Source organism: Spea bombifrons, chromosome 2 (genome assembly GCF_027358695.1).
Source record: "Spea bombifrons isolate aSpeBom1 chromosome 2, aSpeBom1.2.pri, whole genome shotgun sequence".
NCBI lineage: Eukaryota > Metazoa > Chordata > Amphibia > Anura > Pelobatidae > Spea > Spea bombifrons.
This window is the reverse complement of record NC_071088.1, coordinates 120714825-120728256: the sequence shown is the minus strand read 5'-3', so window position 1 is coordinate 120728256 and position 13432 is coordinate 120714825. Positions and strand designations below refer to the sequence as shown.

The following is a 13432-nucleotide window of genomic DNA, read 5'->3' as shown; positions in this document are numbered from 1 at the left end:
TTTTTTATTTATTTAAAATCACAAGACATTCTATACCTGAAGTGTATGTTCTAAAAAAAAAAAAAAAAGCGGGTGACAATAGGTGTAAATAAACTAAAAAGCAATAGGTGTGAAGTCTGATCATGCAGCCACTGCAGAGATAATCTTAACAGGTGACCTCGCCCCCTATGGATGAAGTTAACGGGCTGCTGCGCCTCCAAGCCGCCAGGTGTCGCTATATGCGTCGGCGAATAGCTCCCGTGCGGGCTTCCTGTTTCGGTGCCCGTGTGCGTGTACCTTCCTGCCAGAGCGCTGGACTCACTTCTTCGCTGGGCATGTCGTCGGTACTGTGCTGTTTCAGGTGCTGCGGGGATGGCAGCTCTGGGCACATCCCGCTTAAAGAGATGCCGGCGGTGCAGCTGGATACACAGCATATGGGTGAGACCGGGGAACGCGCTTATCATGTACACGGCGAAAACCTGTGCGCTAAAAGCCTCATTGCCATGACATCCCACACAGCTGACCCTCCCCTCACAGCCGCCCTCCCCATCATCAATTCTCTGTTATTATAACTTCATATTGCAAATGGACCTATTTTATGTGGCACAAGCTTGGGGTAATGTCGTTAACGTTTTCCGTCAGATAGATCCGTTCGGCCCATCTGATGTCTCTTAATCAGCCGTTGGTCTCGCCTTAGATTCAGGATAGCTTTATGCCTATCCGGTGCACGTTTCAATTTCCTTACTGTATTAGCCTCTACCTCTTCTGATGGGAGGCTGTTCAATTTATCTACCACCCTCACAGTAAAGTAAATTGTTATTTATAATGCATAGATATTTGCTTTCTTTCTTGGTTAACGATTTATTATTTTTATATTTTTTCGTTATTGAAGCCCCACTTATTGCCTGCGTTAGCAATTTAGTTATACGCTTGCTTTAAACCTCAATCCGTTAGCCGTGTGTGATCCCATTATAAGCAGTTTTATATTTAAATATGATTGCTCAATCGTCATTACTAATCGTTATCTTGTTGACTAGTTATTAGTTTTCCGTTAACGTTGCCGACCTGCAACTGCTGGTTAAAAAAAAAACTATACGGCCCGTAATAATCCTATGGTAGAGACGGCGTGGTGCGTATTCTTCAGCAATAATATTCATTCTATGTTATGAAGCCTTGGGGTGCGGGTGACCCAGTTGGAAGCCAGACCCTCCCCACCCGGCATGTAGTTGAAATAGCCAAATCTTTTTGGTCGTAATCTGTGGTTGAGGTGGTTTAAGGTCTGTTAATATCTGCAGCTCTTAGGTTTTTTCTTGGCTAGTGGCCTGCGTCGCAGTGAACGGGTGAGGCCGTGGTTTGAACCGGTGGCACAAGCTTTAGTGAGGAGCGCAAAGGAGAACTGAACAAGCAGAACTTTGAGAAACCTTTGGAAAAGTAGGAAATAAGTTGAGTCAACGTGAAACCTTTATTGGCTGAATAAAATTACAATGCAAGCTCTCAAGACAACTTAAGTCTCTTCTTCAGGCATGTTGGAAGGGAGCAACCTGTCCCAATTCCCCCCCCCCCCCGGAAGATACTGCTCTGGGAGCCTCACAAAGCTAGAATAATTGTCATGTGGCTATTTAAAAAACACTCGGCTTGGTTTGTAGTTGGACTGGCATTGACAGTGGACTGGGTAGCCTTTGTGGGGGCAGTCGGATGAATTGACTTCACGGTCATTGCCACCTCATGCCACGTACTCATCGCTCCTCGCCAATACCTGGGTTAAGCAGAGTATTAAGGTGATTCCTGCAAGTGTTTGCTTTTCCTGCCCGTTCGCTGCCAGCCATGTAATATGATCAGCCACTTTTTTTTTATGTTTTAAGCTAGACAGCTTAAATTTTAGGTGAGCATCCAGATCTTTGCGGTTGGGTTATTATGACATAAACAGCACATGCTGTATGGAGAGAGTAGGTGTGTGATATTCATGCAGCAATAGAAGAAAATCTACATTATCAGAGCTAAGTGAAACTTTGTCCATGCAGGATTACCTAAAACGCTTACAATTTCAACTACGTTCCACCCGCTGACATCATCATTCGCAAAATGATTCAATTTCCTGAAGCGCTGCATGTGTCCAGGTGTAGAAGCCAGGGGGCACATGACATAACAGGCCAACCGATGGATATTATTCACATACATAGTTTGATTCCAGACACCTGAAAAGATTGTAAAGGGCTGCGGAATATGATGGTGCTATATAAAAGAACAGATAATAGTGCGAACCAGCACCAAGGCATCCCAAAATTAATAATATCAGGCAAATGTGTTTTCTCTACCATAATCTAACCGACCTGTGCTGTAACCCAGCTGCCTTCATTATTAATTGAGGAAGGCGAAACATATGAGTTACAGTCTGAGCCACGCGTGTAACTTGATTCCAGGAACAGCTTTTTTCTTTCTTTTTAAAGAGCAACAAAGTAATTGGGTTTAAAGGGACACTCCAGTCCTGGTATGCATACAATAGCCCCCTCTATACACACACATGCAAGGAAGGAGCTCCCATTTGGATTCCAGGGGTCTAACAAGACCCCCTGCACATGTGTGCTGAAAATCAAATTTTCCTGTTTAAACAGGGAAGCGTTAGGATGTAAACTTGTTGCGCATGCTCGGTAGTATACCCCCTTAAGGACATTAAACCCATTAAAAAACTGCATTGTGAGCCTGTACATGTACGGCGTTTGTCTTGAAGGGGATACCCATAGAAGTCACGGAAGCAGCAGTCAATTGCCTGCAAGCTAGCAAAACATCAGATGGCGCACGTGATGATATGCGATTGGCTGATATTACACCCATTCAATGGAGTTCGGCTGAGCATGTGCAATTTACTGATGATGAGGAAGGGGTTAAATGAGACAGAAAGAATGCCTGCATTAATTTCAGTGCAGTGCAACCAATGAGAAACACCGATATATGCATTTAATTGTTTTTCTTCAATTTTCATATTTTTTGCTACAAATGTGAATTTATTGTTTTCCGATTCAATCTCAAGGAATGTGCTGGACCTTCTATGAAATCTTAATACTTTAATTTCCAATAAATGTCTTTTCTTGCTCTCCTCGCAGGGTCGGATGTTGTAATTGTTAAAAACGGAAGAAGGATCTGTGGTACAGGTGCCTGTCTCGCTAACGCACCTCTTCACCAGAACAAGAGTTACTTCGAATTTAAAATCCAGTCGACGGGTCAGTACACGTTCTAGAACAGCACGCCATGTAGTTGTTTCTTTATAGGGTATTCCACCAGTGTCCTCTTTACTGAACTTTATAATATTTACGCTGAATATTTAATATAAAAACAAAATGCGTTTCTCTAGAGCAACACAAAGCAAAATGTAACAGAAATGCCAAAATGGATATACCGTATTTCCCCATGTATAAGACACACCTTTTTTAGAAAAACTTGGGGTCTAAAAATTGGGTGCATCTTATACAGTGTTTTTTTTTTTTTTTTTTTTTAACTAACTGCTGCTTACCTTCATCTGCCGCGGCTGCACAGGAACCCAGTGGAGTCACGTGAATGCACATCGCATCACATGACTTCACTCAGTTCCTGTTCCTGTGCAGCCGCGTCGAGCAAGGCAGAGGGGAAACAGCGGCCCCCATGGAAGTCGGCGAGCGGCAGCAGAAGATCTGCAGTTCAGGTAAGGTTGGGGAGTAAATGTAATGTATGTATGTTAGCATGGATCCGTGCGTATGGGGCACAGGGAGGGGGCACAGGGAGGCTGAAAGTGATTTGCATGTACTGGCTGTCTGAGCATGATAGGAGTGCGATTGCTAACAGTTGCTAGCAGCCAACATCAATCACACTCATATCATGCACAGGCAGCCAGTACAATAACTTTATATATTTTTTTTTATTTTGGCCCCCCAAAATAGGGGTGCGTCTTATACTTGGGGGAAATACGGTGAATACAGTTTGTTATACCACCTGTGTAAAAAATGTAAAACTTTAATTCTTTACAGCTCAGTATACTATTGTGAATGTCGGCAAAAAGTTTGACAACACCGGTTCAATGAGTTGATTAAGTAAGAGCTTGTTTATTTAAGTTTACACGAGGGGAGAGTCCAGTTCGCGGACTTCTCTACCCCCTCCTCAATTCTTTAACAATATATAGGCAAAAAAAACGCGTCAATCAGCAAAAAAACTAGATATCTGATGATGCAGACTACCAAAAAATAAACACATAAATCCTATAGGTACATAAATCCTGTTTAGTTAACATAGAGACCAGATATATAGTGATAAGTTACCGTAATAGTCATCAATCCTTTCTAAGTCTGCCTGTAAGTTCCGCTTTTTTCCTGCTGTTTATTATTTCTACGGGAAAGGGATAAAACCCCCACTGTGGAGAACTTTGGATTCTTTTACAACAAGGCACTTAGAGCAAAAACATGCCGCGCATACACGTTTAACCCATTCATACAAGACAAGGACAATACAAGCAAGACTAAATGGTTGCTGTTTAATGGTAGCTGCAAAACATAACTTCCACGCTATATAAGCCTGAGTAAGAAATATGTAATGTATGTTCAGATCTCTTCAACCTGTAAACACAATATCCTCAAGACAATTACGCCAGTGGTGAAATAAATGGGACCTCTAATATTTAATTGCTGGTAAATCGTTTAGGTGAAAGTTCCTCTGAAGTTTGGAAGCACATACAGTGATTTCTGACCTTATGCTGCTTTTTGGAGAATACAGGATTCAAGTTTCTTGCAGATCTTTGGTAATTTTTATCGGTAAAATAGTTTTGACCAGCAGCAGCATATACTCGCCCAGGGCAGCAGCTCCAATGGGGGAGCGTGTTGGGTTACCGGTGTTCATTTCAGTGATCTTATAATGAAATCCCTCTTTACCGACGCTATATTGCTCCCTAATGCCTTTTCCCCCATTTTTCCTGAATGATTCTAATTCTTCATCATTGGAGTTTTTAATAGATCAGACTGGCTCATCCCCAGAATCCCCATTTATGCCAAATCAATTAATAAATATAACAAAAGCTAAATATTTTTATGAAAAGCCATGATGCCATAACCCCCCAGCCCCCTTGGTATCATACCAAAAGCAGCATTTTTGCCCCACAATCAGAGCTCCGTGGGTACTGTAAATGGAAAGCTTCTATGCTGATGGGAAGACATGCGTGTATACGCAGCTATCGCACTTTGGGGACTCTGTATTTCACTCAACGCAGTCCGCAGGAACGTCGCCTGTGCTGGGAGCCATTGGATTATTCGCGGCACGTTAATTTTTTGGTTTGTTTGTTTTGTTGGTTTTTTTTATTCAAAGGTTTTCAAATAAGGGTACAGAAAAGAAAGGGGGAATAACAATACAGTCCAGTAAACCACTCGCAGGTGGTAAAAGCAGTTTACGATACATTCGATCTACATTACTGTAAAACCAAACTGTGTATATGGGAGAGACAGTAGACCCAGTAAGGAGGATAAGAAAGCCAGATAAAAAGAGAGGGAAAGAAAAGAGAAGGGGGGGGCAAAAGGGAATCGTGACAAAATTCCCAAACCTTTATCATAAAGTACTGTCGTGAAGGCTTTGAAGCTCACTATTTTCATGGTGGCATGGTACGTCATTAAGGACATAAGGGGTTAACCAGTGAAAACTAATTGGGAATTAACCCTTGCATAAGTGAATTTACACTATAACTGTTCTGAAATTTCAGGTGTATGGGGCATTGGAGTTGCAACGCAAAAAGCAAACCTGAACCAGATTCCTCTCGGTCGGGATGTTCACAGTCTGGTAATGAGGAACGACGGAGCCATTTATTACAACAACGAGGAGAAGAGCCGGCTCCCTGCAAACAGTCTGCCCCAGGAAGGTGATGTGGTGGTGAGTGCACACTCAGTTGCTATATTGGAGAACAGCACAGGCTTCTAGTTCTTTCACTCCCCGCTGCGCATCTATGGAGGATATTTTGTGGCTGACGAATTATCCTGTAGAATTTAAATGTGTGATCGGAACAGGCAAACTTTGAAATATAGATATATATTTTCCGAAGAATCTATGGTTGCTATGGCAGTTTGGGGGAAGTGTATGTTAGTTGTCCATCGGGGGATGTTTCAGGAACGCTCTTTAGTAGGGATGACAAAACAAAAAAAAATATACCAGCGACAGCTCTGCCCTTGAGTGAACATATTGGGGGATCTAGGTTGTATTCCTTGCAGAAGTTATTAGTTTACCCCTGAAGAACAGTGGAAATGTATTCTGTGCTTTCAGTGTGTTATCCCAGGGAATAAGAAGTTCACGTGTCTAATTCACATGACTGAAGTTCCACTGAAACATAACGGTCTACGAGGCTACGTATGCCTTTGTTGGAATTCAACGACACGTTCCGGTTTCTCATGTTATGCTGTGTGGTTAAAGCATTGAAATGAAACATGCATTGCTAAAGAGATCTGTTTCTTTCCTTAGGGTATCACTTACGATCACGTAGAATTAAATGTATATTTAAATGGGAAAAATATGCACTGCCCAGCATCTGGCATTAGAGGAACGGTTTATCCAGTTGTTTATGGTAAGTTTATACGTTGTGTACCGTGTGTGACAATCTCATTGTATAATTGTGTCTATTTGTTGTCCAGGTAGAGCGCTACTAGATGGTCTCCCTCTGTTACCCGCTTCCACGTAATTAGTCTGTTTTTAAAGCCACCGCACTCCCTATCGTAGTTACCTATACCAGGGCCAGTGACATACACGTATCTACACGTTAAGTTTTTACTCTCTCATCGGGCCGCCACACACCCTACGGGAACCAATCCAGTATTGAGTAGGCTGTGCTGTTGTCCACCGGCCCACAAGGCATTTGTCCTGAGTGCCAGATGGCCAGTCCAAGCCTGCCCATACCTATTGTATTCCTTTTAAGGCAGCAATACGATTTTACACTCTTCTATACTCTGTTACTGAAAGACCTCCTTTTTTTCCCCCCTTTAGTCGACGACAGTGCGATTCTGGATTGTCAGTTCAGTGAATTTTATCACACGCCGCCAGCTGGATTTGAGAAGATATTGTTTGAGCAACAAATATTCTGAATACATCAGACCTCAGCTATGTTCCCAAAGCTTTCTTTCCTACCAATATAACGCTTCACAAAATCTACATTGTATTTATATCTCATCGTATGCTGGCTTTTTGAAAACTAGTATGTGTAAGTATTTTCTAAAGGTGTCACCTAACTTCAGTGATCACCCTCCTTAAAACCAACAGACAAATCTATTGTAAGTTTGCAACCCAAAAGTGTGTGTAAATAGAAAATATCAGCTTTCCTAGGGTGTTTTAGTATTAGATTAATCCCGGTGCCCTCGATGTTAGGAAGAACGTGCAAATTCTTTTACCTATTTGTTGTGATTTACCAAAAAAAGCAACTCTGTATAGGCGTAGTCCTGGGTATCTGCTGTATTATGGCTGTCCATCGTTGGGCTCCGACACTGAAGTCCCAGAGTGCCTTATGGATTCTCCTGCTCACTGTGCTCATTCTCCAGTCAACTAATGCATGCGATCCCTGCTGGATTTTGGACCTTTTGATGAATGGGTTACCGTGATTTGAAACCACAGCTTGCCTGCATGGATTCTTGTGAGCTTTTGCACAGAAAAAAGTACTTTTTTGGAATGCTGATTTCCTTGACACGCTATTCTATGCTTTTATGTGTTGGTTGGTCTGTTGTAGTTATTGAGTGGTGCCTAACTTTTTTTTTATGGGCAGGGACCCATAACATCCAGAACCAGTTTCTAGTTTAAGGACTTTATTTAATAGGTGCCTTTTCAGGCAGGGTGATGGCAGTTTCATACTCATAGAGGGGCACTTCTGGCCTATGGGCCTCCAGTTGGAATCATTAGATGTACTACTGAAAGGGGAAACACTTTAATATTTCATAGACTTAGTTAAAATTTCTAATTATCCTTCAATATTTCCTGGCCACTCGTTTGCATTAGTGGCTATTCCACTGTTCAGGCCGCTATACAAAGGGGTCAGTGGGCTTAACTTTTGGCCATTGACATAGTAAATGCTGTCATTTGTATGTAATGTCGAATACATGGATATTTGCGTTTTTTGTTTAGAAAAATAGGCATTCAGCAGTGGTTCCCAACTTTGATTTGTCTGCCAGATACCCCTGGGTGAAAAGTTGTATTGAGTAATGAGTTCATTATTAGTATTTTTATTGTCCCATCTTTTTTCAGTCGTTGGTGACTTTTAAAATGTGGCCGGGTTGAGGAACTACCGCTATAGACATGCAGAGACTTTGTTTTTCACCCACACCGATGTGTTAGACAGTCTCTGCGTGAAGCCTTCACTCTGCTGCTTGCGAGAAAAGTGTCTGAGCTTGTTAAAAGCTGGTTAAGATGTCCCATTGGAGTAGAGCAGCTTCCCATCACGTAAGGGTGCTTAATTTCACACATTTGGAGAATGACAAACATCCTAAAATGTTGCTTCATTTTATGATATTGCAGGGGATGTTTTCCATGTCATACAAAAGCTGGCGGAGAGGTTGTTGCAAAAGAATTATATTTAACAAGCTTAGATTTAAGTCATTAAACCTTAAGAGGATAAATAAAATGAAAGATCTCTTCTAGGTTAAACAGCACCTTTTAATGTTGCCATATACTTAAAAGTATAAATACTTAGTAAAGGACAATAAGGAACTTTTAATTGAAGAAACAAAATTTAGCTTTGATCAGCACTGTATCAATATACTAATACTGTCACATTTCTAACTTATATTTGAGTAACAGCTAAAGTAAGTCTAAGGCGAGAATACCTGATGGATTCTTGAGCAGCGCTGTAGTTTTGCCACCAGGTGGCGCCAGCTACATGGTGCTTTTAGCTATATGGTTAGTGTGTGCATGCGTATATTCCGTCCGCGTGGAATTAGAATTGAGAAGACGTTATTTGCTGTAAAATGTTGCTATACGGATATAAATGTAATATGACAACCCTCTTCATCCTATATGGATCTCTAGCACCAATGATTCTGATGTAACCAGAGGACAGCATCTGCTCTGAGGTTAAATGAATTGCTGTCCAGTCCTTTACTATTCTGATAGATCAGCAGCCCCAGATAATTATAATAAGGGCTACTTGGTTTAAAATTTTTATTTTTATTTTTTTGCACACGTGGGCATTTTTTTTTTTTTTTTCTCCAGGGATTTGTGGGACATATGTAATGATCAGCGTTTCACTTACAAATGCAGAAATGCTGATCATTTCCATGGCAGTTGCTTTATCGGTTGAGCAGCATCACTAGGTGCTCTGCGCATGCACACATGCTTTGGGAGCCCAGCGCTCCTAAAATTGAAGCTGTCTTAATGGTAAGAAGCTCTGTGGAGTGTTTCACAATTGACATAAAAATTCAGGTAATGTCTTCATCACTATTTTCTATTTCCTTAGCACTGTGAGGTTTGACAGCGTAATGGTTACCGGCATTGGGTTGGTTGGCAAATGGCTTTGTGTTCCGGCGAAGGTAGAGGTTATTTGATTGCAAAGTATATGTGTATAGTGTAATATAAATCTCCAGAATATTTTAATTCAGATCTTTAGTGTGAAATGTTTGTTTTATCAAAAGAAGTTTGGCATTTGCTGCTAAGTGTGAAGTCTCAACTTTTGTCTTTTTGTATTGGGTGTTTGTAAAATGTAATTCTATTTTTGTGCACAAATAGTCCAAATGTTTATATACACTACATCCTGCAATCTGAGACTGATTTGTAAATGTTGTGCCTGTACACAAATAAAGAATGTTCTTAAAACCTGATAAGTGTTTCCAGGATTTATCTTATTCCATGATTCATATTTGCTATTTGAATTTCAATAAGTTCTCCCAAGAAACAAACATATACATATACCATATATATATATATATATATATATATATATATATATATCTCAGAAAAAAAGTCTTAACCTCTAGAAGGTTAGACTGTGAGTTCGGTGCCAGTTGGCGTGTTAAAGCTCTGCAGATCGTCTCTTTAGCGTGATGATACATTGGCTCGTGTGCTGCTGGCACGGAAGTGTGCTGTCGGTTTAGGTATTAGGAGCACTCGAGCGTGTATGTAGCCTGCTGCCACGTGTCACGAACGCACTCTACTCCAAGCGTGCGCGTGACTTGGTTCTGGTGGTACAAGGGTTAAAATTCACTATCTGTCTGCACTAGACCGGAAATAGTGATAAAATACAAAATATCCACCCTTAATACCACCCGCAATTAACTATAATGATATAGAAAATATCAAAATAACGCTGCCACCACCAAGACAATTTAGAAATGGGGTGCCTTGGTACCCCAAACGAATCAGACTATAAAAACCCACACAGTATATTTTAACACAATAATTATGTGATTTAAAATTACCAATAAAACGGTCTCTTCAGGTAACGTGAGTCTTTACCAGACAAAGGCAGAACTTAATAAAGGAATATTTATTATGAATAAAAAAATCACAGTGCATACACAAAAAGATGATAAACAGATTATTTACACCAAACAGATAAAATAAAAAGGAGAAAATTACAGAAAACCTAACTACTCACTTAGATGGTCAAGTAACAGTTTTTCTGTCCGTAGGGCTCCGGCAAGGAAAGATGGCGACTTACTCAAAATTAGATCTTGGCCCCTAGTAAGCACACTGACCCATCTTCTCTTGTTAATTTTATACTCTTTCCCAGTTCATCTCGAGTTTCCAAGCCGGCCCAGAGGTGGTATAAGCGGAGGGAAGGTGTACCATAAGTGACCTCCCCCTTGAGTAGTGGAAACATATCAGTCAAAATAACTTATATTCATTTTATCGTCCCTCCTGTGCTCGCCACAGCCATAATTCATACATTTATGAATTTCCTGTAAATTGTGAAGTCCATAGATATGTCACACTAGCTACTTATGACTAAACATCATAGACTTCACAATTCCGTCCAAACTGGTTAAGTGGCGCCGCCATGTTTGTACTCTTTTTGTAGGGTGCGCTTTCCCCGTTCTAGGTATGCACACAAGGAGGTATGATAATGAATATATAAGTTATTATTGATATGTGTTTGATATGACCTGGATATGAAATGGTTTTCCTGACTGCTAGTGGTCACTTAGCATATCAAAGAATCCATTATATATGAGGGGATACAGGCATATGGTGAAGGACTCTGCTAGCAGACTTAAAGGCACTGCCTCCCTGTGAAATTTCACACCTTGCAGAGGGCCTTGGTTGGAGTCCCAGCTTCAAAAGACCAATTTATCTAAAAAGACCTTTTGGCGCCACATGCCTATACAATCGAATTAACCCCTCACATACTGAAATTGGCTGTGCCTTCTCTACCGGGTAGCCAGTCCGTGTACGTACTACACCGGTTGGTGTGACACCACGTACAGTAGTGTAGCAGATCCTTGAGATGCTGCAAACGAGAAGCACTGAAACAACGTTCGTGCCGGCAAATAAAAACTGTCCGTTATTGCCTTTTAAAAAATTGATGGTTTTTTTATGTGATGCCCAGTTTAGGGGCAGGCTAGACCTAGTCAGTAAAACTGTCTGGTTCTTGTTTTGTTTATTGGAGGTTCTAAGATGAGTCCCCCCTCTCGAGGCTTACATGCCCTTCTGTAAGTTATCTGGTGTGGTTCTTCTCAAGCCACACATGTCTCATGGTAGGACCAGGATCAATTTCAGCCTCTTTCCTGAGCCTATGCTGGTCATGACGGGGTTTATAATTGTATGGATTACCCAATTAACTTTTTCTTTTTTGACCCTTGGTATAGGCATAAGACTTCCCCGAATATGCTTAAATTATCTTGTGTTTATGTTTTTACCATTTCTGCTGGATGGGGGTGTTCAACTCACCTGCCATCCTCTTGGTAAAATTAAAAGGTCCACATGCCTTTTACAAATTCCTCATAGTGTCCCAAAGCATACAAGTCCCAATAAATATTTATTTGAAGCACACACCACTACACGTGGAAATCATAAGCTAGGATCATGTGCAAAAGTAGCAGTGCCGGCATAATTATTTTCATTTTATTCGAGGAGAGATGCTGTGTGTCCGTAGTGATGAAAATCACCCGACTAGATGACTTATTATGGGTCCTTTTTGCCTGAGTGGATCCTCAGGAGGCTAAACAAGTAGTAACAATACAACTCCAAAGACATTACGTGAGGCAGGTCCATCTGTCCTGTATGTAGCCTTTAAAATACCTCTCTGCCCTGCTATGTCCCATAAATAGTTAAGAATTCCACATATACCCAAATACCAAAGTGCTACCGTATTTAAAAGGTAAGCCTTAATGAGGTGTAATCACATAGAATAATCCACAGATAATCTCGTGGCAGTTGCACTGGACACAATTTAATCCATTTGTGCTTGTGCCACTAAACCACCCTTCTCTGACTAAGCCGTATGACCACCGAAGCAGTCAAGATTCCATGTGGAAAGCTGTCTGTGGGAGCTTTGCAGGTCGTGTTCATTGCCATGTTTTGCCAGTGTTCACGACGACATGTTCTGGAAATAATTGCAGTAAAATGTATATTTTGTTCAGATTCATTACTATTTTACTAATGCTAGATTTTGCAAAGGCATGGAGGGATTCTAGATTTGGGAGGGGATCACCATTCAGAACACGTTTCAGAATGAACACAAGCTGGGTGAAGACACCAGAGGAACAGGTAAGTCATTGTGTGGAAAGCACCTCCGTTGATTTAAATGGGGCTTTCCCGGACACTCATTGGTTGCTTCAAGTAGCCAATAAGTGGTGAGAATCATCAGACCACAGAGAGCTGTAACTGCAGGTTTAATCTAAGGCACTTTAATCCGTTCGCAATAAAAAGTGTCCCTCGAGGTCCAATGTCATGCCTGGTAAATCTTTAAAAACAAAACACTCCCATGTTGCCAGAGATCTGGGCAGACCAGCAAAGGTATGAACCCCCTGCCACGCCTCTGGTTGCTTAAATGGGAACAATCATTGAGGCTTTACGCCACGATCGCTAGTTTCCCTAAAAGCCCTCTGCTTCTTCAGTCCCATGGCCCTCCCCCGCTGTTGGATCACTCCATGAGAATCTATGATGCAATTGCGTAATTTAGGGGTTAATATTTGCCTCTTCAGTACTAAACTTCTGGGGACCAAATTACCGTATTTGCTCGATTATAAGACGACCCCCCAAATCTGAATATTAATTTAGAAAAAAAGAAAAAGCCTGAATATAAGACGACCCTATAGGAAAAAAGTTTTACCAGCAAATGTTAATTCATCTAAACTATTTTTTTTTATAAAAGCTATGATTGAGAAAAATATTTTGGTTTTATTTCCTTCTATTTTCCAACCTGCCCCCCAGTTATGCACATCTGCCCTCGCCGGTGCGGGGAACTCTGATCTCTGACAGCCGGGGAAGGTCTGCGCGATGGACGCAGACAACCCCCGCTGCTAGCCACGCCTCCTTCCTG

General features: G+C 41.3%; 1 protein-coding gene across 1 annotated transcript; it reads left to right on the top strand.

The window, feature by feature from the left end:
* Positions 1–262: 262 nt before the first annotated feature.
* SPRYD7 (SPRY domain containing 7) lies at positions 263–7220 on the top strand. Its single transcript, XM_053456308.1, has 5 exons — positions 263–417; positions 3081–3197; positions 5690–5856; positions 6439–6541; positions 6958–7220. The coding sequence occupies exons 1-5, from the start codon at positions 315–317 to the stop codon at positions 7053–7055; spliced, it is 588 nt and encodes a 195-aa protein (XP_053312283.1). The 5' UTR covers positions 263–314; the 3' UTR covers positions 7056–7220.
* The last annotated feature ends 6212 nt before the right edge of the window (positions 7221–13432 follow it).

Bases quoted from the DNA above. Each gene is read 5' to 3' on its own strand.
- SPRYD7 (XM_053456308.1), top strand. From the start codon at position 315: ATGTCGTCGGTACTGTGCTGTTTCAGGTGCTGCGGGGATGGCAGCTCT. The intron at 418-3,080 runs GTGAGACCGGGG...CTCTCCTCGCAG, and splicing joins GCTGGATACACAGCATATGG to GGTCGGATGTTGTAATTGTT. The intron at 5,857-6,438 runs GTGAGTGCACAC...TTCTTTCCTTAG, and splicing joins CCCAGGAAGGTGATGTGGTG to GGTATCACTTACGATCACGT.